Source organism: Lepidochelys kempii, chromosome 12, assembly GCF_965140285.1.
Source record: "Lepidochelys kempii isolate rLepKem1 chromosome 12, rLepKem1.hap1, whole genome shotgun sequence".
In the NCBI taxonomy this organism is placed as follows: Eukaryota; Metazoa; Chordata; order Testudines; family Cheloniidae; genus Lepidochelys; species Lepidochelys kempii.
Window position 1 is genome coordinate 37,944,502 of NC_136391.1, and position 26,046 is coordinate 37,970,547.

The 26,046-nt window shown below is 39.2% G+C and overlaps 1 protein-coding gene across 1 annotated transcript in view; it reads right to left on the reverse strand.

Moving 5' to 3' along the window:
• Positions 1–194: 194 nt before the first annotated feature.
• Positions 195–26,046, reverse strand: part of ZCCHC14 (zinc finger CCHC-type containing 14) — an 89,785-nt gene continuing 63,933 nt past the window's right edge. The window contains exons 3-13 of the mRNA XM_073308144.2: positions 25,327–25,400; positions 20,529–20,600; positions 20,214–20,323; positions 17,697–17,791; positions 17,547–17,601; positions 15,974–16,241; positions 13,733–13,824; positions 9,691–9,818; positions 9,074–9,214; positions 7,545–8,987; positions 195–4,429 (exon numbers count right to left, since the gene is read on the reverse strand). Coding sequence (XP_073164245.1) covers positions 4,374–4,429; positions 7,545–8,987; positions 9,074–9,214; positions 9,691–9,818; positions 13,733–13,824; positions 15,974–16,241; positions 17,547–17,601; positions 17,697–17,791; positions 20,214–20,323; positions 20,529–20,600; positions 25,327–25,400 — 2,534 coding nt within the window. The 3' untranslated portion in view covers positions 195–4,373. The remainder of the gene's footprint in view (positions 4,430–7,544; positions 8,988–9,073; positions 9,215–9,690; positions 9,819–13,732; positions 13,825–15,973; positions 16,242–17,546; positions 17,602–17,696; positions 17,792–20,213; positions 20,324–20,528; positions 20,601–25,326; positions 25,401–26,046) is intronic.

The window sequence follows — 26,046 nt, forward strand, 5'->3', positions numbered from 1 at the left end:
TTAGAGAATAGCAGTTGCATAGAGACACAAACAATGTAAGGTCTATCTGATTCATTAGCAGATGAGTATAGTTAGACTGAGGGTGGCTTTAACTGTAAAATGGTTCTGAATTATTTTTAAGATAGTTCTCAACTTAAGTTGGGAGAAAACTAAAAGGGATAAAGCCTTTTAAAAGCAATTAAGGACTTGGACATTTTTTATTTTCCATACATTAAATTTACTTAGATAAAAACATTCTAAAAATGTACAATTTTACCTTTAACAAAGTATAATAAAACATAAAAATTCCAATACCAGAATACTTGACATTTACAATTCAAAATCAAATTAGCTGAATATTAAATATTTACAAAACTATTTTAAAAATATTTATAAAGTTACATGCACAATTGACTGAAGTAAGGGAAATGGCTCAAATTGGAGTAGGAGTTTCCTTTATTCCTAGTGGAAAACTATATCCAAGAGAAACTGTTAAACTATACTTCAAAACATAGGATTTGCTTTGTTTCTGTACCAAAGCATCTTTTACTTGTGTAAGAACTTAAACAGTCCCAAGGGTTTGTTGTGTAGTTCCTTAGTATTGTAGTAACTTACCTTTGGCCTCAACCAGCAATATGATTTTCCAGAATCTTGCAAGTGGTAAGTACATTTACTTCCAACGAAACAGGACCCACTGGATTTACAAAGGAATTCTAGACCACTCCCAGAATCCAGGGCTTTAAGTGTTCTATAGGACTGATGCCATTATGAAACTGCAAGAACTAATCTGTTTTCATTTGGGGGAGTGGAATTAGTGTGGCTTCTCTGCCAAATACCATAAACCAAATTTTAGTATCTGTACTAACAAGCAGTAAATGGCATGAAACTCAAGCTGAGGTAACAGTGGTTGGTTTATACTATTATTTGAGGAAGTCCTTCACCTATTTTGTGGCTGAATTTTTACTGGTCATGTTTAATACAGTTTAGGAAGTTTCACATAACATGAAACCTGATATTACTGTAGGTAAAGTTACTATGAAATCCTATTAATACCTGCTTCCTGATATGAATCTTCCTTGTTGACCCTCCTAACTAATGTTAATGACACAAATATACTAACCTCTAATGCTTAATTTCAAATTGGACTGCTACTGTCAGAAGAGTTTGTTGGTAATTCTGGCTTCATCCTCCTAACACTTCCATCACCAATACTTTAAAATCAGAAAGACTACTGTGAAATTGCACTATATACTATATATTCCCCCGGTAAGGAAGCTTAAAGTTATGACCCTCTTTCACATTCCTACAGTGCTGAGATTAAAAGCAGAGAATGACCAGGAGTTTGTCCCTCTTTTGCATTTTAAAGTCTCAGGTATCCTATAGTGCAATCTAGTTTGTAAACTAGATATTCTTACACTGCCAGGGTAAAGATATGAGTAAAAAGCTTATTCTGTGTCTATTTTCCATATTTGGACATACAGAAATGGTATTATGAGCTGGTTCTTTCAGTCACTCTATACAAACTAATTTGAGAGGAAAGATGGACTTGTGCCTTTTTAAAATGGATTATATAATTAAAGTGCTCTGTTTCGGCTCACCAACTTTGGTTGTTCTTGGTACAAACTGAACAGATTATGCTAGCAAAATCAGCAGCCATAATTCAGGTTGATGATTTAGGGAAAGCTCTATAAACAATACTTGCTCTTCAAACATTTCTACATTAAGCTCCACTTCCTTCCATTTACTCAGGCTCTTCTGAGTTTGAATTTGAAATCAGCCTTAAAAGGTAATTTTTAAAGATAGTTAAGTGCACATTAATCAGCCTAGGAAATATCAGCCTTAACTTTACATAAAGGAAACATTCTTGAAGAGAAGAATTCTGAATGCAGGAATGAAACCATTTTTGAAGACACTAACTGGATAAAAGTTCAGTTTAATAATCCTTGTTACCCTTTTAATGTGCAGTGAATATTAAACAGACAAGACTATACTTCCCAGCCTTACCCATGAAACAAAATGTAACTGGTATAGAAAACAAGAATTTGTTTTTGTTGGTTTGAGAGAGGGCTTTTAGTCCTTGCATGTGTGTTGAAATAGTTTAAATACAGTTCAATTTTAAAATAGTCTTTTGTTTAAAAAAAGTGAAAAAATGTGAAAGTTTGGCTTTCAGCACACGTTCCAGGCTACTGGAGAGACCATCAAAATCCTGTAGTAAACATTTTAAGTGAAAACTGCAAGTTCCCTTTAACATACTGTATGACAGCTTTTTTTGTACTATTGTTTCAAGCTCATTAAGGCGAAGTAAATTGCATTGTCAGTTCTCATCACGTTAGTGTTGCAGATGTGAAAGTTGCTCATGAGACCATTCTATATAACCACCTCAAAATACAGACATAGCAAACAATTGTTTCAACACTGTCTATAAATACTGTGTAGTGTGAACAGAGCTGAGGATACAGAAGTATGGCGTTTCTTCATTGCATAGAAATAAGAAAAAACAGAAATCTTGTTATTTTTGAAAAACCAAATGTTACACAACTTCAGGCTTTGGTTTCAGTAAGCCAAAAAACTGTATGACCTCCAAAGGAAAACTGGGATAAGTTTGGTGTCTTGCCATCTCACGTTACAATGCCTCTTTATCAATACTAATTCATCATATTGTCCTAGCCTGTTGTTGCTTTCGGGTGAGGCTGACAGTTTTGAGAAAACGGAACTGAAAGGTGTCCCAGACGTTTAACTTCTCTAACATTTGCCATTAAAATCTTGATTGACAATTTATTGCATTAGCTACTTAAACTCACACTTCAGTAGCTAACGCCGGATCTACCCTGAAGAGCTTTGCGCACACGTAGAAAGCGTCTTGCACTGATCTGGCTTCCTTGCTTTCAAACCAGAGCAAGATGCACCAGGACAAGTGCTATTTATTCTGGCATAGCACCTCTACCCTCGGGTTTGCACTGGTGTAGCTATACAGGTGTAAAAAAAATCCCACAAGGTAAACAAGGCCTCAGGTATTAAAGTTGCATACTCTAATCTGGAAAACAAGAATCACTTTAAATGTCAGGCCATTTTTTAAAAAAAAGGCCGCACCCATTGCAGCCTGTGAAATTCCTTGGGCAAGACAGGACAAGACCTTTTCAATTCAGCAACATGAGCTTTGTTTGGCTTCTGCCTAACTCTTAATTAAACTTGCCAACTCAAAATTATGTATGCTAGGTAGTTAACACCAAAATTAGTAATCTGGAGTCTACGGCCACAAAGAAGGCTGACAGTAAATCCTTAAAAGTCTTCAAAATAATGACGTTTACGACCCTTTACATGTTTGAATTCCTCCCCTCTGACTCCTGTAGCAAAAGCCCTGGGGTACGAGTCAGTTTCATTACATAAAGTAAAGCAACAGCTTGCTAACTCTGCTGCCAGAGTTTATTTTTAGGATGGTTTAAAATTCATTTACAAAAGCAGAGTAGTAAGGTTTCTGTGAAAGAGACCTATACACAGTAACAGGACTTAAAAGGTGTTTCGTGTATTACTTAAAAAAAAACCCCTCTTTTGTGAAGCCTTTATGGCCCTGGAGTCTCTGGGACTTGGACCCTTGGAAAACTAAGTTACTTTCACTGCTGGTAACCCACTTCTATCTAGTAATAATGGTGACAGTGAGAGTACGGTTGTTTCCAGAACGAAATGAAACTGCCATGTGTGTTCTTTTGGAAGGGAAAGGAGAGAATTATTTAAGATTTTTATTGTGTAGTAAATCGCATAGCCTGCTGGTGCCAATGTTCAAAGGTTGGAACTTCTTTGCCTCTTGCACTGGTCTCGGAGTGACACTGTCTGCTAAAAGTGCAGAAGCCTGAATAGTTTTACATTCTTCTGTAGTGCAATCCTTAAAAATCCCAGAGATTAGTGCCTGATGACTTTTGAAAAAAAGCAGCCATTTTACCTAGCCCAGGGTTTCAAAGGCTAGCTGGCACACAGCCGCTCACACCTTCAACCTCCAGCTCTCATTTCAGATCACATTGTAGTAGCTGCCCTGGAGTTATCCTTTTCATGGTAGAAGGTCCAAAGATGGCAACATTCTTCAGCAGAAGTGTGTAGGGTGGTTGGTTTTTTTTGCATTTGCAACAGAAAATGTAGCTGGCCAACTTCACCTGCCATCCACTGCGCATCAATCGCATGATCCGTATTAGGCAAGTTCCGACTCCAAGATCTAAGCTTGAATTTTGGCGATCAAAAATGGGTTTGATGCATCCCTAAGCTAGATTTTCTACCTGTCTAGTAAAGTAAAGCACCTTTGGATTAAAAAACACATTAAAACTTAACAGTAATGGACTTCTCAGTTTCATATTTAAAATTCCTTATCTCCATGGCTTACAGTGTTCTCTTGGCAGAGAAAGTTATCAGTCTGTGGAGTCAAGACTTTCAGCTGGAGGGGCATATTTCAGCCTAAAAGTACCTGTAGAAGAGGGAAAGAGGGGGAAAGGAAGTCAACAATGCAAACCTTTTTTAGCAGTTCTCTCTCACAGCATTTTAAATATCTGCTTCTTACAGACTATGCAACAGCATTATAAAATGCTAAAATTAAAAAAAAAAGGATTTTTTAAAATTTAAATTAAATACTTTTCTTTTAAAAATAAACCCATTTAAAATTTATTAAAATATAACCTATGTTAAGGCCTAAATTTAGTATACTCTATACAATTATTTAAAATTAAATACCAAATTATGCACTACGTTTGTGCTGCCTTTGGGCAGGTCTACACTAGAAGTGCTACATCGGTGCAGCTGCGCCAGCGTAGTGCATCTGGTGAAGACACTCTATGCTGACCGGAAAGCACTCTCCCCGCGGCATAATTACTCCACCTCCACGAAAGACGGAAGCTATGTTGGTGGGAAATCATCTCCCGCCAACATAGCGCCAGCGTGGTCAGTGCTTAGCTCACCGTAACTTGCGTTGCTCAGGGGGGTCTTTTTCACACCCCTGAAAGACGTAAGTTAGATCAACTTAAGCGGTGTTGTAGACCTGCCCTAAGTTTTACAGAAAATCAAGCCACTGAACTGATGGAAGTCATTGGCTAAGCAACAACCTGGTTCTAGGTGAAGTGCTAAGCCAGCTTTTGACAGCAGTCGCCTCAGGCACAGAGAGAATATTTGCATTCATTTCAGTTTATTCAACTAGTTAAGTTCAGTAACTGGTTCATTCAAAGTTAAGAGAGGGACTGAGAACTGAAAAAGCAGGAAAACTTGTTTTCCTCTTCCAATATGAGTAAAAAGTAGGTGTGGGAGGATGACATCTACTAGTTCTAAAATCTTGAAGACATCATGACCAGAAGTAATCAGATACTACTACTTGTTAAAAAAAGTTTTAAATGTACTTTCTGATAAACTTACTTTTCCCCTTATGTATCCAGCACAGTTTTATTTAACTACCTTATTTATTTTAACTAATAATACACAATTTTGAAATGTTAAAATACTGTTATGTATTAATTGAATTCAGTTTCCATTCAACTGCAGCTTGACACAAATCACAAGTAAAAAAATTAATCATATTGTAAATAAAGAATGAATCATTCACCATTTACATAAAAATGTAAATAACTAAGAATCTGAATGAATGTATGTTAAACTATATATGCTTAAATAAATGTGTATAGATGTAATGTAGCCTCCTGGTTAGCAAAAAAGTGCCAAATTATACCAATGAATGAGAATCAGCCTATCATTAGGAAAATAACTGAGGTACAAATGCAAAACCAGACCGATGATATAAATTCAAGTTTCCTGCTTGCTGATGTAAATCATGATTAAGATCAGTGATTAAATCATTTTGATTTAAATCAATCCATCCCCTTACACAATAAAAGCAGCAGCCAACCTCACTCATGAAGTTGACAGGGAGACATCTACTTTAGGTAGGAGGAGTGGGAAATAAAAACACAGCACAACACAGAATGCTGCTGTGGCTAACATGCAACTTCGGGGCAGCAGAAGTTTTAAGATCTTCAAAACTGCAGTAATTTACAGGAGTTGATGAAATGCAGCTTTAACATGCGTTACAGAGCACCAGTCTAGTGGTTTAGACTCAGGCTGTGTCTACACTACGGCCCTTACAGCGGCTCAGCTTTACTGCTGCAACTGTGCCACTGTAAGGTCTCCCGTATAGCCGCTCTGTGCCGATGGGAGAGAGCTCTCCCGCCGTCATAATGAAACCACCCCCAAAGAGTGTCTCCTGCCGACAGCGCTGTCCACACTGGCGCTTTTGTCGGTGAAACTTATGTCGGTCAGGCAGGTGTTTTTTCCACCCCCCTGACCAACAAACGTTTTGCCAACAAAAGTGCTAATGCAGACAAAGCCTCAGAAGTCTGCGATTGGCCTAGGATTGACTGAGGCAGTGCCACAATTTTCGGAGCTGCCACTATCCAAATACTAAGTTCTGGAAACAACACTAATTATTATTCATACTTTTAGCACTGCTGGGAAACTCCGCCTATTCGCTAAAAAAAAAAAAAAAAGGATAAGTTCTGATGACATTTTCTGCACTATCTAGTCCCCACCCCAAAGCACAACCTGAAATATTGTTTGCGGTGTTGTAGCTCTGTCAGTCCCAGGATATCAGAGAGGCAAGGTGGGTGAGAGAATATCTTTTATTGGACCAACTTCCGTTGGAGAAAGACAAGTTTTCAAGCTTATCTTTAGGTCACCGGAAAATGAGCTCTCTGTAAGCCCAAAAGCTTGTCCCTTTCACCCACAAAAGTTGGTCCAATAAAAGATATTACATTTCAGATTGGCAAGGTATCACTTTAGTATCACTAGTTCTAGCCAAAAGTCTGCTTTTCATTCTGAAAAGTTATACTGTGCACACTATTATTTGAAACACTGAACTTCAGGAAAAGAGACGTTTGACCTCAACATACTCTTGGTAAAGTAACAGTTCACTCCCAAATGTGCCCTGTCCTGATCCATGGATTTAAAATCTCTTTTAGAGGTGCCTTTGCTACAATACTGGAAGATACATACATGCCATGGACCCCACATTTTCAGTAATCACAAGCCAAGTCCCTCAAGAGGATGCAGACACTTCATTACAGATGTTGCACTCTACTTACGTACTTTTTAAAAAAAATGTATGAACTTTGAAGATAACCTTCAAAACAAGAAACAGACAATGGCTCGGGGGCCAAATTCACAGACAGTATAAGCAGCTGCAACACTATTTCAGTCAGTCAATGAAAGTTCAGCCCCTCCATCCCTTGAAGGGAAATTCACTCCTGTGCAGAGGACCAACACAAGACTTGTAACAGCACTTATGCCCTAAAGCAGGGAACATGGGATACACACAGGAGTCAGCTTAATCTTCTGTGAATTTAGCCCAGAGCATCTCTCTCTTTTCAAAGACACTTGCTTATAACATGATATTTTTCTGTATTTAAATGAAGACTTGATATAAAGACAAGGAAGGTACCATCATTAGATTTCCGTCTCATCCCCACCCGTACAGGTAACTCCCATTCAGATCAACATGCGGTTCCGCACACAGACTAAGCAGCCCCACATCACCGACTTCTTACCTTGCCGATTGAAATCCATTGGTGGCTGTTTGCAATCCTGAGCTCGGTGACCACTGGCCCCACAGTTGTAACAGGAAAGGTTCCCATTTTTTTTGTGGCTTGAACCATTGCTGTTTCCCATCATTCCTTGTGTCTGATACACCCCTGCTGTTCCTGCCATAAAGTTCTGCACTGGGGGCACTGCAAACGTGGACTGCCCACTCATTACAGAGTCTGGTGTTAAACCACTGGCGTAGGGAGAAGGAACCATTGGAAAAGTCGTGCTGCCGTTGTACTGCTGCGTGTTGATGTAGCCATTACCACACAAAGGACTGAAGGGTAGAAATGGAAAGGTAAACATTGAGGAACCTGAAAATGGGTGCTGGAAATAGTTAGCATAACTGACAGTCATACCACCTGAACCACAGTTCCCACTACACCCACAGGAACTACACACCATACACCCAGGTGGCTGCTGCTGCTGATGGTGGTGGTGGTGATGATTCTGATTTGGTACTGGGATACTCCCTGCAGATCCACTACTACTGCTGTTGCTGCTGTTATAGAAATTGTTCTCGGCAACAGACGAAAGTGTGGGGCTGGAACTGGGGGCAGGACAACTGGGCAAATTTGCCAGGTTTGCAAATGATGGGGATGGGTGGCTGCCGGAAGAGGCAGGGTTACTGTTTGCACAGAAGTTGCCTGGCATCGGAGCCACTGGCATACTGCTCATTGCAGAAAAGGCAACTTTGGTGTTGGCTGTATATAGAGCAGTCCGGGGATTGATTATTGCAGGAGACACACTTATTTGCATATTGTTGGAGCAGGAAGTTTGTCCAGCAGTGGCAGAATCCATAGGGACAGAAGAAGAAGATACCAGGAGTTTGATGGGTGGACGTGCCATGTGGAAGACTGTGCTGGATGCTACAGTGGCAGCAGTACTTGCTTCCGCTGTTAATGATGTCTGTTGAGTTGCTTTTATCACTCTGTCCAGAGTTGAAGCATGTACAACTTTGGTTCGAGGACCACAGTTAACAGAAGATGAAGAACTGTTTTCAGGAATTCCTGAAAGTACTTGCAGGGGCTGATGGGGAGATGATGTGGGCATCACATCAACCACTGTATTTCCAAAGCTCTTGTCCATTTTAATGCTGCTTCTAGATCCAGGTGAAGCTTTATTTCTTTCTTCTAAAGACAAAAGTGAATGCACAGAAGAGGAAAGTAGCTTCACGTCTGTATTTCGCTCTGACTTGTGCATTGCATTTAGCATACGGATAGGGCTGATGTGGGTGGAGGCTGCTGTCATCATTTGCATTGGCAAGATATGGTGGCCAGAAGGATTGGAGCTGGCATCATTCTGCACTGGTAGAACCTGGGCTGTGGGTCTGGCGGAGCTCGAAGTGAAATGATTTAGTAACATCACTGGCTTCTCCTTTTCTGAACTGTCCAAGTGAATCTCTAAACCTAGAGACAGAAAGATCTATAAATACAGCTGCTTCACTGGACAGGACAGATCAACACAAACATAAGCTTTGCTTGGTTTTCCTTACGTCTCTCATTCTCCTCAGCACTATCGGAGCTCTCTTCCCTGGTCTGGATCCCCATGGGGCTGGAAGAGGAACTTGAGTACTCAGAAGAACTACCTTCTCGGGGAAGCGGATGGGCTGGCTGATCCACATCTACACGCAGCTCTAGGGATAAAGAATGCGTGATAAATCAGTTAGAAAATATGAAAACTATTTGCTAAATTGTCATCTAGATGACAAAAGCCTGGTACAATACTGCAGTTTATGATTGTGTCTCCCGCAATATTCTAACCCTTAATACACAAAGACGCTTCAGGCTAGTGGGGATTCACATTGCCCTGAGGAGCAGGAGTCCAGAGAAGTAATGGTTACTCAGCAGCTCAACCAGCTCTTCATATGCAAATCATTGGAATGATAATTGTATATTTGTCTCACCCAAATATCACCAGGAACAAGATTCCTCATGCAATCAACTAAGTTTTGGAAGAATATGATCTCAAAGGACTGACACAAATAAAGCAATTCAGTTTTAATTTGAGGTTGGGGCAGTCAAGCTATGAGCTTGCTACTGTGCAAGAACATATCCATCCTATAACCTTATAGCTTAAGATGGTGCACTTTTCTTTATATTGCTTATTTACCTGCAGCATGGTTGCCACGAATACTCTGGATAGGCCCTACATGAGTAGTAGGAGGGACCCTTGCCACTCCACTGCTGGTAACTGAAGAAGGTGTTGCTGGATTTAGGCACCGTTTCTCTGATTTTTCTCTACAGTGAATGGGGTGGAGGGGAAAAAACAATTGGTTAAAACAATTTGGTATTTAAACAGATTTCTGAATAAAATTGAGGCAGATGGGGTCTATGTTGTCTAACTCAGTCATCTGTAAAAAGATTATGCTCAATTTACGATGCACAAATATGAATATGTGGAAATTAAATCAATCCTAACCACTGCTTCTTGCCAGTATTTACATTGGTCTTTCTTGTTATATGGTATTATACTGAGCCACTTATTTGTACAAGGTATTGAGGGTAAAATATCACAAAAGGAGAAACTGAATTCTATCTGATTAACTAAATAGAGTGAAACAGAGAGCTAGCCCTTCATTCCAAAGATGAAGAGGAAGCTAAATGTAGAGAATTTAAGAGAGAAATTAAATGTGATTCAAACTTTACAAAACCTAAGGCCTGGTCTACACTACAAAGTTAGGTTGATGTAAGTCCCTGTGCATCAAATGCCTCATTGTGCATGAGTCGAGACTCAAATGTGTCTCTGGCCAAAGTAAGCGCCCTGTTATGGCAATGAGTAGCACCACCTCCCTGAACAGTGTGGAGCCACAGTCGACCTACTAAGGTTGATGCAGTGTGAGTACAGACACTGCACAACCTTTGTCAACCCAAAACAGTCCTCCATCAGCTGTCCCATTCCCTGCAACAGTGACTGCTTTGGTCACAACGGTAAATGAGAAAAGCCTCCCCATTTTAAAACCCTCTGCATATTTCTGAAATGCCTTTTCCTGATTGCCCACCTTAGCTGCTCTCCCTTGTTGTATACAACTGCCCAATAGACCATGCTGGCTCCACACCCTAGAAGCACTCCTGCCTGGATTAGACAGCACAGCTACGGACGAGCTGTAGAAACATGGTCATCTACAAATAGATGGCACAGGGGACACAAGCAAAGGGGTACAACAGAGATCAGCAGCAATGCCGCATGAAAGCAAAGGAACTGTGGCTGGTATACCACAACATCAGAGAGGCCAACAAATTATCTGGTGCTGAGCCACAGACTTTCTGCTTTTATGAGCTACATGCCATACTTGGCAGAGACCCCACCAACACCCTGCAAACCACTATGGAGACCTCAGAGGAGCCCAAAACAGAAACCTCCACTGTGAACAGGGAGGAGGAGAAGGGGGGAGATGTGGCGGGGGGAGGCAGCAATGCCACAAGCCAGGACCTGTTTGAGACTCCATCACAGTCTAACCAGTCCTGCCAGCCAAGCCTGGAGGAGCCCAATGAAGGGGAAGGGACCTCTGGTTCTTGTGTTATGTGAAGGGGTAAATAACACTTCCTTATTCACTTTCTCCATACCAATCATGATTTATACATCCTCCCTTAGTCATCACTTGTCCAAGATGAACAATCCCAGTCTCTTTACTCTCTTCTCACACAGAAGATGTTCCATACCCCAATCATTTTTGTTGCCCTTCTTTGTATCTTTTCCAATTCTAATATATCTTTTTTGAGGTGGGGCAACCAGAGCTGCATGCAGTATTCAAGGTATGGGCATAGCATGGATTTATATAGTGGCATTATGATATTTTCTATCTTATCATCTCTCTGTTTTCTAATGGTTCCTAGCATTGTTAGCTTTTTTGACTATTACATATTGAGTGGACGTTTTCAAAAAACACTAAAACAGTTTTAAAACAAATATTTCCCCGCAACAGAGACCTCAAATATATGGTTAGCTAGATGTATTTATGTGGCCCACTTGGCATATTTGGATTCTACAGAGCTGCCCTTTCAAATGTAAAGCTAGTGTTTTCCAATGTGCATCACTTTGCATTTATCAACACTGAATTTCATCTGCCTTTTTGTTGCCCAATCACTCAGTTTTGTGCAATTCTGGAATCCCTGTGCTGGAGCGCTGGGGTGAGCTCAGCACACAGATCCAAGAATGTGGTCTTTTGCATCCAAAAGTTCTGCAGCCACTTCTCGTCGTCTGAAACCTGCATTACAATGTGATCCCACCATTCAGTGCTTGTTTCTTGGACCCAAAAGCTGTGCTACACCATCTGAAGCTGCTCCATGAATGCCAACAACCTTGGATTGTTTTTCGCTTTGTCTCAGCAAACTGTCCACAAAGAAATCCTGATGTCTTCCATTGTTGCGGTACTTTCTGCGAGTGTGCAGATACAGGAGAATCATGCGTCTTGTACTTGCAGCGTCCATGAGAATAGCACAGAGCTCTGCGGGCTCCATGCATCTGTCAGAGATGGTGGACTCTGAGAAGTGCTGAGCAGGTTTGTGGGATTTTTTTTTAAAAAAAAGTCATGAAAATGATGGGATATGGATGGCATTATGGGGTGGAGAGAGCTGCATGTTGGGAACTTGACCCCTCGCTCCCAGAGATCCCTGCACGACTCATTTCTACCCCACAACATATTGTGAAAAGTTCCCAACAGGCTTTGAGCTGGAGAGTAGTGCATGGCACACTGGGATATCTACCCATGGTGCACTGTACTTTGCATCGACACAAGCACTTCTGGCATGTATGCACAGCGCCAATGCAAACAACCAAGTATGCCCAAGGGACATACAAACTTCAGCGGCTGCATGCCAATGTAACTTGTGTCAACCAAAGTTTGTAGTGTAGACAAGGCCTTCAACTAATCAAAATGTTGGGAGGGGACTGTGGTGTGTGAACCTAAACACTGGAACAGGTTTAAAATAAATATTTCCCTGCAGCAGAGACATCAAATACATCGTCAGCTAGGTGCATTTATGTGGCCCACTCCGCATATCTGGATTCCACAGAGTTAACCTTTCAAATGTAAAGCAACTGTAACCAACGCAGTGTTGTTTGCCTGAGTCTGCAGAGAGCACAGATGAATGACGCACAAATGTGAACCCCCCCCCCACCTCACTTCTGTATTAATCTGGTTTGGGGGGTAACCCCAAAGCTCCATGACAACAGCTATTTATTTACAGGTCATTTCATCTGATAGGATGGGAAACAAGTGAAAGTGAAGCAAAGGGATGAAGGGGTTTGGAAGTTGCTTCCAGGAAGAAAAGGCAGAGAAAAGAAAGCAGGAAAGTAAAAAAGAGAAGGAGGATAGGGAAAGGAGAGAAACACAGGACAGAAAGAGCATTGTTGCTAATGGTGAGAATGTTTTGCCACTGAGTGATGCTGAATTCAACCTTAATAATATTGAAGACAAGCAGGAGTTTAGTTACTATATACAGGGCATATGCCACCTTTGATCTTGATGCAAATATCCCACTGACATGAGTTGCTATTCCATGGTAAACTGAGGGGAGTAAGTAATCCTAAATTTATGCTCCAGATAACAATTTAAAATGGAACTTGGCCCTCTTGAAGTTTACACATCTATCCTACAATGTCTGGGATTCAAATACTGCAGTTCTGAAAACTTAAAATTGAAAGTGACTTTCCTTATCCAACCTGAGATAAATTAGAAAACACACACAGGAAGAGCACAAATAGTGAAAAATAATGTGGATTTTTAAAATTCTTCCAATGTTAATAATTTAAGGAGTAATTAGTAGCATAGTTCAAGAAATTTGTTTACTTTATGGGTAAGTTAACAGTGTCCCTTTGAAGTTGAGTTCACCAATTCTTTTATGTGCTTATCTTATCGGCCTTGAATAATCAATAATAAAACAATAAGTACTAAATATAAATAACCCACATTTTCAAAGTGCTTTTCAAACTAATTAAGTCTCCATACCCCCCTGAAAAAGAAGTAGGATCCAGATTTACAATGGGGAAAGCCTAGAAGGTTTAACAATTTGCTCTGTCCTCAGAGCAAAACCCAGAGTAAAACTGGGATTAAATTCAGGAGCTTGTACAATTCTAGTGCCATCTAACCATATTTTACAAACTGAAAAAGCCAGACAGACTACACACCACTCCTCACAACACACATACTTACTTTTCCAATTCCAGCTGGGTCTTGAGTTTTTTCTTTGCTCCCATGGTGAGGGATTCAAACTTATTCAGATCTTCTTCAGTAAGGCTCAGAAACTTTTAAAGGAGGAAATATGGAGCTGATTTTACAGTGTGCAATATATGGATACATACATTTCAAAAGACCCTACTCTATTCTCAGTGACTTCCAATTCTGAGAAGCACCTTGAAGACTCTTGTTTTAAACATGTATGTGAATTTTAATAAGTTTTATTCCAATTTTAAACTAAAGATTTAGGGCAGTATAAAAATGGAGGACTTGGATATTCCTAAGAGCTTTTTAGATTAATTACAAATATACTGTTAAAATATTTGCCTATATTGATAATTCACAGTAAAGACAACATAGTCCGTGTGCATACTGAAAGGCAATTTTGAGCCAAATAAAGTTTTAAGTTCTGATTCCCTAAAAAAACCCTCCCATTTTGAGACTTCTCCCCAAGGTATCTAATAATTATCTGCAAAAAGAAAAGGAGTACTTGTGGCACCTTAGAGACTAACCAATTTATTTGAGCATAAGCTTTCGTGAGCTACAGCTCACTTCATCGGATGCATACTGTGTCTTTCCACAGTATGCATCCGATGAAGTGAGCTGTAGCTCACGAAAGCTTATGCTCAAATAAATTGGTTAGTCTCTAAGGTGCCACAAGTACTCCTTTTCTCACACGGCTGTTACTCTGAGACCTGTCAATAATTATCTGGCAACTATAGGAATGACATAGCATACAGGAAACAGGTAATTTTGGGGTTAGTCAATTTGGTGCAAGAAATATTTGACAAATTTTGGGAAGGACAAGTTGTAAGGGGCAGATTAAGGTTGCAAATTTCTACCACTCCTCCCTTCAGTGAAATACTTAATGTACATAGCACGAGGACTAGCTCAATGAGGGTAAGACTGTAGCAGAATGCAGGGCCATTAACTACTTCCCAGCACACAAGGAGGGCTGCTGTAATGTCAGAAGCGGAATGATGCCGGTGGCAAGGTGGTGAGAGATGAGTGAACCGTAGGTTGGGGATTCTTTTGGTTTTGTTTGTTTTGTTTATGATAAATTGTTTTTGACTTACACTGATAAAGATCTACTGCTAAAAAAAGTCATTCTGATTACTGCTGCTTTATTTCAGCTGACTCAACCCAGAGTATACCAGTTGGTTATCAGAAGTTAAAATGTAATTTATTTTCTCTGAATGTGTCATTTAACGCAGAAATCATTTAGCTATCACATCTAGAGCAGAGTTCAGTTTTGTTGCATGGGTCAATCTAGTTGCAAAGATACTGTGACTATTTTTCAGCGGAATATACATACCAATATAAGCACAGCAGTTGTTTGAAAATAAAAGTCAAACATTAAAATATGCACAATTTTGTCAGGAAAAGGAAAACTGACTATATATATTTTTCCTCTCTGAATGAGGAAAATCAAATTAGAAAACTGTGGCCTTAGGCCATCCTCATTAAAATAATACCTTTCAAGCCATGCTGCAGTGCTGAAAAAATCATTGCAATTCAGAGCCATGACTTAAAAGAATCAGAGTAAATATTTAATCCACCAGAGGGCACTCAAAGTTCAAATATAAAAAGAGGAGGAGGTTAATTTTACATGTATATTACAGATAGAGCTGCATATTATAACAAGTACTTACATTCATCTGATTAAAGCCAATTTACTTCAATGGCATTCATGACACTTTTTATGTAAATATTCATGCAATGCAAGTGATTTTTGTTCACAACGTTTGTGGAAAATGAAAACATCCAACACTCATGCACATGTTTACCCACACAGAAGCTCACTTCAGAAGTGAATCTTGACATGCATTTGGATAACCAAGGCTTTTACAAATAAGAGGGGAAAAAATCAATCAAGAAAGAGAATAAACTATGACTTAGATGACTTATTGCACATCAAAGGATGAATAGTGAACAGGAAGAGCAAAGGGGGTTTGTAATAAGCCAGACGTTGAGAATTCTGAACAAACTAGGAAATATTTAAAGTAAGTCTCTGGATAGTTCATACACAAAAACAGGAGGCCATTTAATCAAATAAAGTGTTCCTACAAATAGTTTGCCCAGCTCTAGCTACAAATATCAGCCAGTCTAAATGTAAACATTAGCCTATTTTGCCATTTCGCTTTTCTACACATGCTAGAGAATATATGGCTTATTTAAACAACAGATTCCTTTCTCCTATTTAGCCCACCACTTTACCTTCTCCATTGTGAGTTGTTTGAAGACAGGATAATACTTGTGCAACCGCAGTTTCCTGAGCCAGTCTAAAATCCCATTTTGCTCCTGGGTCTGGGGCGTCTGTGAACTGGAAGACAACATGGCTGAAGAGGTGTCCATTTGGGAGCGGTAGGCTAATGATGAGCCTGTACTCCCTGAATGAGAGCAGTGGGGGACTGCAACTGAAGAAACAGCTGAGTGCTGTACATGATTCTGTGAAGACTGAATACCAGCTACTCCACATATAGGTCTGCAAAATAGAAAAATAATCTGATTTAGCATACCGAATTACTGCCATGCAGAGTTCAGTCAGTATGATCATACACACACACCCATTCACCAATAAAATAAAGGACAAGGTTTCAGGGATCCAACACATTGCTTATTTTATAAGTTACTGATTTATACTTTTAAAATCCTATACTGCTAATACAATGGAAACAGTACAGGTTGTCTAATATTAAAGTTGAGATTCCAACATTGGCATAGCTTTCCCCATCAATGCAATATATAAAAAAATCCATTGTGAAATAGTTTTTATACATGTGGAGTGAGTGAATCTATTCAGTTACCATTATTTTCCCCCTTGGTCTTTCCACTTCCAGAAACAAAAATCACCTCTTAACTGTAAAGTATTCATTACTCAATTTCTGGATTTGTCAAATCCTAAGCAAAAAGGCAGGAATACGTCCTTCCTTCTCTTCTCACAGCTGCGTTGAGCCTCTGTTGGAAGAGGTCAGTGTCTTCCCTCAGGAGAGCCAGATTCACAGTTTGAAAAACGCTGACCCCTTAAAGGGAGACACTCAACTGAAGTATGGAGGAAACACTATGATGGGCCTCTAACAAAACCTAGGTGATATTAGAGAAGACCATGGCTGTGTAATTATGGCTGCATGAGGATTATTATTATTTACTACTTGTATTCTGGTATTGCCGATGAGACCCCAATCAGGGATCAGGGCCCCATTGTGCTAGATATGGTACACACACATATAAAGAAAAGATGCTCCCTGCCTCAAAGAGCTCATCATGAAAGCAGAGAGCGAACAACAACAAACGGATACAAGCTACAGGTGGGGCAGTGCGAGGTAACAGTGAGACAAGTATGACTAATATAATAAGCAATAATCACAGGGAATTCTTCCACCACTGTGGGCCAGCTGGTTCTAACAACAGTAGGAATACTGATGTAAACTGACTGTCACAGTTTTACCATTCTCAGCAATTTTGCTCAGGGCAGGTAAAAACACCACACAAAAAATGCCAGCTGCTTGTCTATGCTAGAGCTCCCACCTCTGCAAGCATGAGTACAGCTGTGCACCAGTGCTAACATTTCCTAAAATCTTCCGTGTAGACAAAGTCAGTGAAACCATAGCTTTCAGAGTTCACTGCGCGGAGAGTTCAACAGATTAACACAGGTGAGCATGCACCCCCAAGTGCATATAACAACACTGCATATATTAAAAAACCCTCTCTTGAACAAGGGCATGCAGATAACTACTTAAGTGAAAGAATTTTACAACTCTACATTGGACACAGAAGTCAGGTATCTCACCTTCCAGATGCACCCAGCGTAGTGACTACTTTATAGAGAGAGGAGTTGCCAGGACCTAAACAACAGGGAGATTAAAAAGTTTTGACTGGCATCAATTTACTAGATTTATGTCAATAATATGTGCATTTTAAACTGTTTACTTAAACTCACTTGAACTCTGAAGTTGCTGGGAAGAAGATGAAGTGCTGAAGAATTTCTTGACATGGTCATTTTTCAGCACATGGGAAGGTAAGGATGCCAAATACCTAAAAGTTAATTTACAAAATTATGTTTGGTTTCAGAGTAACAGCCGTGTTAGTCTGTTTGGCAATTGACCATGAAATCAACATTGAAATCAAGACTGAAATTTGCATTTACCTTTATTTTTTTATTCCTATTGAAGTCATGCTATTCCTTTATACTGTCTCTATTTTGGTTAATAGTTTACATTCAAAGTTGATTTCAGACTTACGAATGCAAGAAGTTGGAACAGAGAACAATTACAAGACAGAGTGTATGGGATAAACTTGAAAATTGCCTCTAAAAATTGTGAAACTAAAGCCCATAAACAATAGCTGTCTACTATTGTTAACGCTAAGCTTTCAAATGAACAGCACGCATAGTGCCTGGCTATATATTAAAAAAGGCTGTAAAACTGGTGTCACATGTTTTCTGCTAAGCTCATTCCTCTTCTTGGAAACTAAAGATGGCAATCTTCTTGAACTTCTTAATGTATAAAACATACATTATATTAATGTGCATTACCAGAGTTTTTCTTAAAAGCAAAAAAATTTGTTTGGTTTTCACCTGCCAAATCAGCTGCATATTTTGAAAGCACTAAAAAAATTGTTGAAAAGTAAGGAACAAACAGGGGGAAATGTTTTGACTGCATCTTCATATTTGTAATGTCTAAAAAGACACTGAGTCAAAAGTTACTTCTATATACAGTTTCCATCCTGAAAGTTCACAGTTCATTTTCATAGTTTACATCAGCAGAGACACGAGTAAGTCACTAATATGAAAAATGAAACCACTACAAACTGGGAGTCTTTATTTTGTAACGTAGTTAGCTTTTTAAAAATAAACGTCTATCTTTCTCTGTTGTGAGGATACAACCTTTGCTTTGTAAAGAGACTCTGCTGCTCTGTTAACCTAGACTTGTGGAAAACTTTTGCCAACTAAACAATAGCAGTGACAAAGATATGAAGCCTAAAAGAGATTATTTAAATATTAACATTATTTATCGTTACAATCTAAGCATACATTTGTTGTCTTTACTCTGGCAAAATGGTGTCCACCAGTGCCGTTCCAGCAACAACAGTAATGGGGAAAAAATGCTCTGTCCTGACTAGGAAAACAAGGTGTTTGGCAAGCATACTAACATGTTAATTAGCATGTTTTCCAATAACACTTAGCATTCAGAGCAGACAGGTATCTAAAAAAGTCAGCTTGTAGAACTGCTTATAGAACTCTTTTAGCACTTTGAAATAAACCAATCAAACCAAGTGCTTGCTCACATCATTTTGCTTGATGGTGTTCCACATTACCGGTAGATAGTTGTAAACTATTATGGTTGGTCCACAATGGCCAAGTGAATCATGTTGGGAAGAGCCTTTTTAAAACCATATATTAATACGGTTTTATTAATAGGATTTATATGCCACTGCAAGTGGGGTGTAAGGACAAATCATAAAGAGACTTAGAAAATAGTTTAGCTCTACAGACACACAAGTGGACCATTTTACATGAGCATAGCTGCTTTTTCTACTTTAAAGTAATGGCAACCTCACAACAATTTGATTCACATTAACTGTGAGGAACAGCATAATGCCCTGAAAAAGTGTTTAAAAGACATCCTCACATAAATGAGGACTATTACCCAGAAAACCATTTTTTTGTATTTTTCCTAGTTCTGGCTGTGTTTCTCCATTAAGGGCCCAGACCAATTTTAGAGATCTTACTCAGGTAAAACTCCCATTTGCAAGAAAAGATCTTGTGTGAATATCACAAAAGGCTATATAACTAAAACACAATCTTCAAAAATGCTGACAATTTCATCTTTTTTTCCTGCTACTTCTTACAAGTGATTAACCCAAGTGTGGCCTCTATCTAAATTACATATTGAACAAGCTTAAAACTTCACTCTTAACTCACTTTGTACTGGAAATGATCTAAATGTGCTCACTTTTTCAAGGAACTTTTTCCACCTTAAGGCCAACCAATTTATTTGAGCATAAGCTTTCGTGAGCTTCATCCGATGAAGTGAGCTGTAGCTCACGAAAGCTTATGCTCAAATAAATTGGTTAGTCTCTAAGGTGCCACAAGTACTCCTTTTCTTTTTGCGAATACAGACTAACACGGCTGTTACTCTGAAACCTGTCACCTTAAGGCCGTAATCCATTATTTGCTGCTACCAAGGAGCCCCATGATTTTTACTTCTTCGGAAAGTGTAACATAGTGCAATGTGACCATGCTGATTTCTACACATAGGGTCCAAGTCTGTCAAAACTCTTGTACACTGAAATTAGTGGAATTACAAGCAACTATGTTTGTAGGATCAGGCTCAAAGTTCTTGAAAGTAGTTTAAAATATAGACAAGATGTTTCTATTTCCTGATTCTTCCCCTTCCGATCCCCACTAGGACAAGGAAGCCAAGCGGCAAGTAAAAATTAGCTTTCAGAAGCATACCTAACATCTGATTCCAGGTCCATGTGGTTCCTTTCTAGGTAAAATGAATCTGGACCAGCTAGGCAAGGAATGAATTTCTCCAAGTTTTCTTCTGGGTACAGCTGAGATAGCTAAAGGAAGAGGATATTATAAATTGGAAAAAACAGGTGAAAAGGTGGCTTGTTACTTATCATTTGAGGACCCTGAAATAGTTCATGAGTTACACATTTATGGAGTTCAATCTATTCATATTATCTTAGGGCGCTTCTCAGATATAATTGAACAAAATCACATATAGAGACAAAGTACAAAGTAAAGTATTTTAGAGTCCTTTACCTTTGAAATAAATTCAGTCACTTCAGTAGAAGATTTGGTTACCAATATCACTGAAGAATCAGACCACAAGACCTTAAGAAATGAAAAGTGTTCGGTTTAGTAACGAAGCACACAACTCTATGGTTAGCTCTAAGAAACCTGGACTCAATAAACAGCAATGTTTATGTCACCCATTATGTGCATAAAGGCTTGGACCATCTGTATGTTTGGCATAAACACATAAATTTTTGTTCAAACACAGTTACAGTCCCTCAGCTCACTATTTTTATTTTGAAGATGGCTGCCCACCTTTCTCACAGTATTTGACTCCTGGTAACTGCCATTATAGCTAAGACTATTCAGAGTTCTTAAAATGTACTTTACATTTTATAGAGCCTTGCCAACTATAGCAAATGTTAACACGAAATGGGAGAAACACTGACTGGAGAAATATTTTCCTCCCATTGTTAACTGAAACAGCTGGTTTGTAGAATCTGAACAATACACCACAGCATGTTACACAGCTCATTTGCAATCAATCAATTCCATATGTAATGCAAAGTTGAGGATCTGAGGAATACATCCCATATAAAATAGCAGAGGCTTAACACTGAAACCTGCAGTTATTCTTCTATCTACACACTTTAGACAGCACCTTGTGTATGTTCTAGAAAAGCGAAGAGATTAACTTCTCTTCCTACCTGCTTTTCTATAATAAGTCCCTACAACTTTTTTTTTTTTTTTTTTTACCAATATTACATAGACATTCATTGGTTTGTGGCTGACTGGTTTAACTGAGCCAAGAGTAAGAGTATCTTGGCAGAAAGAATATCAGAAAAGGTTGGCTAGCATTGCTGAGCCTAAAGATCCTTAGACTGAAAATCCTGAGGTCAAGTGTTTGGAATGCATCTGAATTTTCAACAGTAATGTATGGGAGAAGCCTGTCATTATGTTTTTAAATAGCAGGAAGTGATTTTTCCACAACACTAGTTTCAATGACAACTGAAAACATACAAGGTTTTTCCAGCCATCAGGATTCTTCCAAAATACTAGTGAGTGGAGAGTAAAATACATTACATAATTGAGGAATTTCCTCTTCCTACAGTTGCTACACCAAACCCAAGAAAGAAAATCCAAGGAGTTTCTACTTCTACAAAATGTCTTCTCCTCTCCCCCCATTCATCTCATGCTACATTACCAATTTTCTTTCAGGATTCATGAGCAGTTTCACAAAATATGAAAGGAGATATATTTCTCTCCCCCCCGACTCCCCCCCCGTTCTGTAATAACAATAATTAACATCTAGCAGACCATTTTATGTTTTGATAACATTTTATAGTTCTCAGCATTTACAAAACAATTACATGATTTCCAAATCCATGACAAGTAATTCTCATCACACCAAATTGCTTAGTCAGCCTTGCTTCTTTTCCCCATTGCATCTAAGCAGCATATTTGAGGAGTTTTTAACCCTGAGAATCTCAATTTATTGGTTTAGCTAAACTGTACCCTGTCCTTTCAGACAGTTACAGAGCATCAACTTGAAATTATAGTTTCATTTGGAAATTTTGTATCTACTATCTGAATTATTATCACTGAAATTGCAGGGTGAAAACGGTGTGTGTTTTATTGTTTGTTTATGTTGTGTATTTGACAACACTGTGTGTGTAGTCAGTATCACAATTTTGTTGATAGTCTAGCATGGCATCTGACACACACACTTTCCCCAGCCTCTCCAAGAGGGTGTTTTCAGTTTTAGATGTGCAACTGTTGTTACTGGTAGTAGCAGCAGACACAGAGGAATGGGATGGTGAGGATTGGTGGGCCCAAGCATGCGTGTTGGCGTTTTGGGGCCTATCCTAAATACATTTCCCTCCCTCCCTCTCCCCCAGCCCCACACAAAATTAAGGAATTTTAAAAATTCAGGATATTGTTTAAAGGGTATTCTATCAAAAAGATCAAGTTGGCAGTGTCACTTTGAAAAGCCAAGCTTTATTTTGAAACCTCATGTAATATCAATTAGCACTGTCCAAAATATCTCTGAGTTTATGGCCTTATTCTGAGTGGATATGTGCCACAAACCAAGCCCAGTTTCCAGTGCTTGAGATGAGGCACAGCAAAATGCTTCTCTCTCATCCAATATGACTGATGTGTGTTCTTGAATTCTTAATACAACACTCAGGATATTTCTTTGATTATAAAATAAGGTCACAAATCTAAAAAGGCAGTGAGGAAAAAACTAAACAGAGGAAGGAAAATACTCAAGAAAACAGGCTGCTGAATTTCATTTAAATAAGAGTATGGCAAAAAAACAACAACCTGATATGGATGTTAAATCTATCACATAAAGACAGGAGCATGATCAGCTTGTGTCAGACATTGACACTGGCAGTATTACCTTCTGAACCACCAAGCAATGGACGATGTCTCTATATTGCTCAATACCATAAGGGCCTGCATTTACATCAGAACTTACTCTTTTTTAAAGCCCTTGTCAAGCATACAGTTGTCCGAATTTGGCTTACATGGCAACATGTGGACGTGCAATTCTGGAAGGCTTCATATGCTGAATCCTATGGAGCAAAGATAACCTTCCTGATCCATAGAACCCCCCAGAAGAAGGGCAAGAGATAGATTGGACACTACCACCAACACTTCCTGAGCTCATCTTGGTTTCAAACAGAACATTCCACAATGGAATTTTATCACCTAAGTTCTTTCTAGGAGGGTTGTCTGACGTGGACACTGAGAAAAACACTGAGCTTTTTCTTTAAATTTCTCACCTACCATCACTGCAAGATTTAAGGCAGATAAATGATGTTGTCTATCCCTGTTCAGAGAGGGCAGGTCTAGATGGCATAACGATAAAAATTCCAGAAACCATCAACACCTTATCTATATTGAAGTTCGACTGTTGCTAGGACCAGTGGTAGTGCAGTGGTGAAATATTTTATTTTTCAGTGTAGATAAGGCCTTATTGTCATTAAAACACAGCACAAATAATCATAAAGTAAAAGTTTAACTTTAATGAAGTCTCAAGCATCCGTATAGCTGTTTGCAAAGGAAAACAGATTGCACTTTGGTGCCTAACCATACAGAAAACTGAAGTTAAGTATTTACCACAGATTTAAGGAACAACATTCTTGTAATTAGCATACAGGACTGGGAATCAAGAGAGCTGGATTTTATTCCTGGCTCTGCCACAAATGCCCTATGTGACTCTGGGCAAGTCACTTATTCGTGTCTTAGTTTCCTCACCTGTAAAAAAGGAATAATACGTATCTCTCAAGGGTATTCTGAAGCTAAATTAACTAAGGCCAGATTCTTCAGTCTGCTAAAGAATGTAAAGTGTACATTCTTTTTGTACAACATGAACAATGTAAAGTGGCCTTAAACTAGCCAGAGAATTCCCCATGTTCAAGGAAACTTTACATGAGGGGAGAGAGCTGCATACGCTGCTTCACTGCCTCCTGCAACAGCCTTCCCACAATCTGCTATGTAAGCCAATGGGTCACAGCAGAATGAAGCTTTGCCACACCCAATCTGCCATTGGCGGTGCAGCTTTGAATGAGGCAGCTGCAACTGATTCCATGTGGCTTTGGTTGATCAAATTCTGCTTTTGGTGCGTCAAACCCGGGGGTTCTCAGGCATACCAGAATTAAGACAAAAATATATTAAATCTAGATGTTCATATATTCATAGACTTTAAGGCCAGAAGAAACCATAAGATCATCTTGTCTGACCTCCTGTAGGTGCTCAAGTCATGCTGGAATGCTCTGGAATGGCATTCCAGTATTTCTGGCTCAGTTTTCGGCCAGGTTACTGAGCTGTCATCTCTCTTTCCGGAACAGGCCTGAAGCAGAAGGGGTGGAGGTGACAGTGTGAGGAAATGGTGCCTTTTCCTCCTCCACTTCTGCTTCTGGGCCATTCTGGCACGTTCCAGCACTTCTTGTATTTTTTTAATGACTCGAGCACTCCTCCTGTATATCACAGGATATCATATTTTACTTAGTTATTCCTATATTGAGCCCCAAAACCTGTGTTAGACTAAAGCATTACTTGTATTTGGCTAAAGTATGTCTTCCGGAAAGGCTTTCTGTCTTGGTTTGAAGACATCAAGAGATGGAGAATCCACCACTTCCCTTGGTGGTTTTGTTCCAGTGGGTAATCATCCTCAATGTTAAAAATTTGTGCCTAATTTCTAATTTGAATATGTCCGGTTTCAGCTTCCAGCCGTTGGTTCTTGTTATGCCTTTCTGGGTAAATTACAGAGCCCTTTAATACCTGGTATTTTCTCCCTGTGAAGGTATTTATACACTGTAATCAAGTCACCTCTCAATCTTCTTTTTTAATAAGTTAAACAGTTTGAGTAAGTCTCGCACTATAAGGCGTTTTCTCCAAACCTCAAATAATTTTTGTAGCTTTTTTCTGTGCTCTCTCCGATTTTTCAACATCCCTTTAATAATGCGGACAACAGAATTGTACACAATATTCCAGTATCAGTCTCACCAATGCCATACACAGAGGTAAAAATCCTCTCTACTCTCACTCACTACTTTCCTTTTCATACATCCCATGATTGCATTAGCCCTTTTGGCCACAGCAGCACACTGGGAGTCCATGTTTTATAGCCTAGTACCGATCCCTGTGGAACCCCACTAGAAACACTCCCATTCAATGATGATTCCATTCAATGATTTTGAGATCTGTCTGTTCGGCCTGAATGTTCCTTAACTGTTTCAAACTTTCACATTCATGTTTTAAGTATTTTCTTCTTTTCTCTCACCCCATTAAAAAAAAAAAAATCCTCAGAACTTACCTCAAAGGAATATTCAACATTTCTTTCATTCTTCTTGTGTGCCAATCCCTTTACTTCCACTTTTTCAACACTCACTATTAAAAGTAAAGAAATGAGAAGAATAAGAAGGAAGTCCCTAAACACCAAGAAAACTAGTTATTCTTATCTAGCACCAACGTTTGTTTTGAGAGTGAAGCATGGCAGTATTACAAGCATATACAAAAATAAATTTGCCTCATTCAGTGCACAGGAGGAATGGTGATCATTGAATGGGTAGCTGTTTAATATTTCTTTCAGTTTTCATCATTCAACGTGCATCCACATGACTTAGTTCCTGCACACCATCCAAACCCTGCACTGAACACAGAATTCTTTATTTGCTCATGGTCTTTCTATGGCACTTAAGTTTGAGTTTACCGTCACAACACCCATGTGAGGAAAGGAGATATTATCATCCCCATTTTGCAGACGGAAACTGAGGCACAAAGAGATTAAGGGGAAAAGTGTCAAACATGTCCACTAATATTAGGTGCCTGACCTTTTTCAGAGCAGTTAGCATTTTCATAGAGCTTTATATGTTCCAAGCACAGCTCCCATTTGATTTCAGTTACAGTGGGAACACTTCAGCCTGAACAGTTAAAATTTGAAAAAGATTTAAGCAATTGAAAATAGGGTCTAGTAGTGGAAGATGTTAGGCAACTTTACTGGCATTGCTGCCACCATCCCCTATGATACATTACC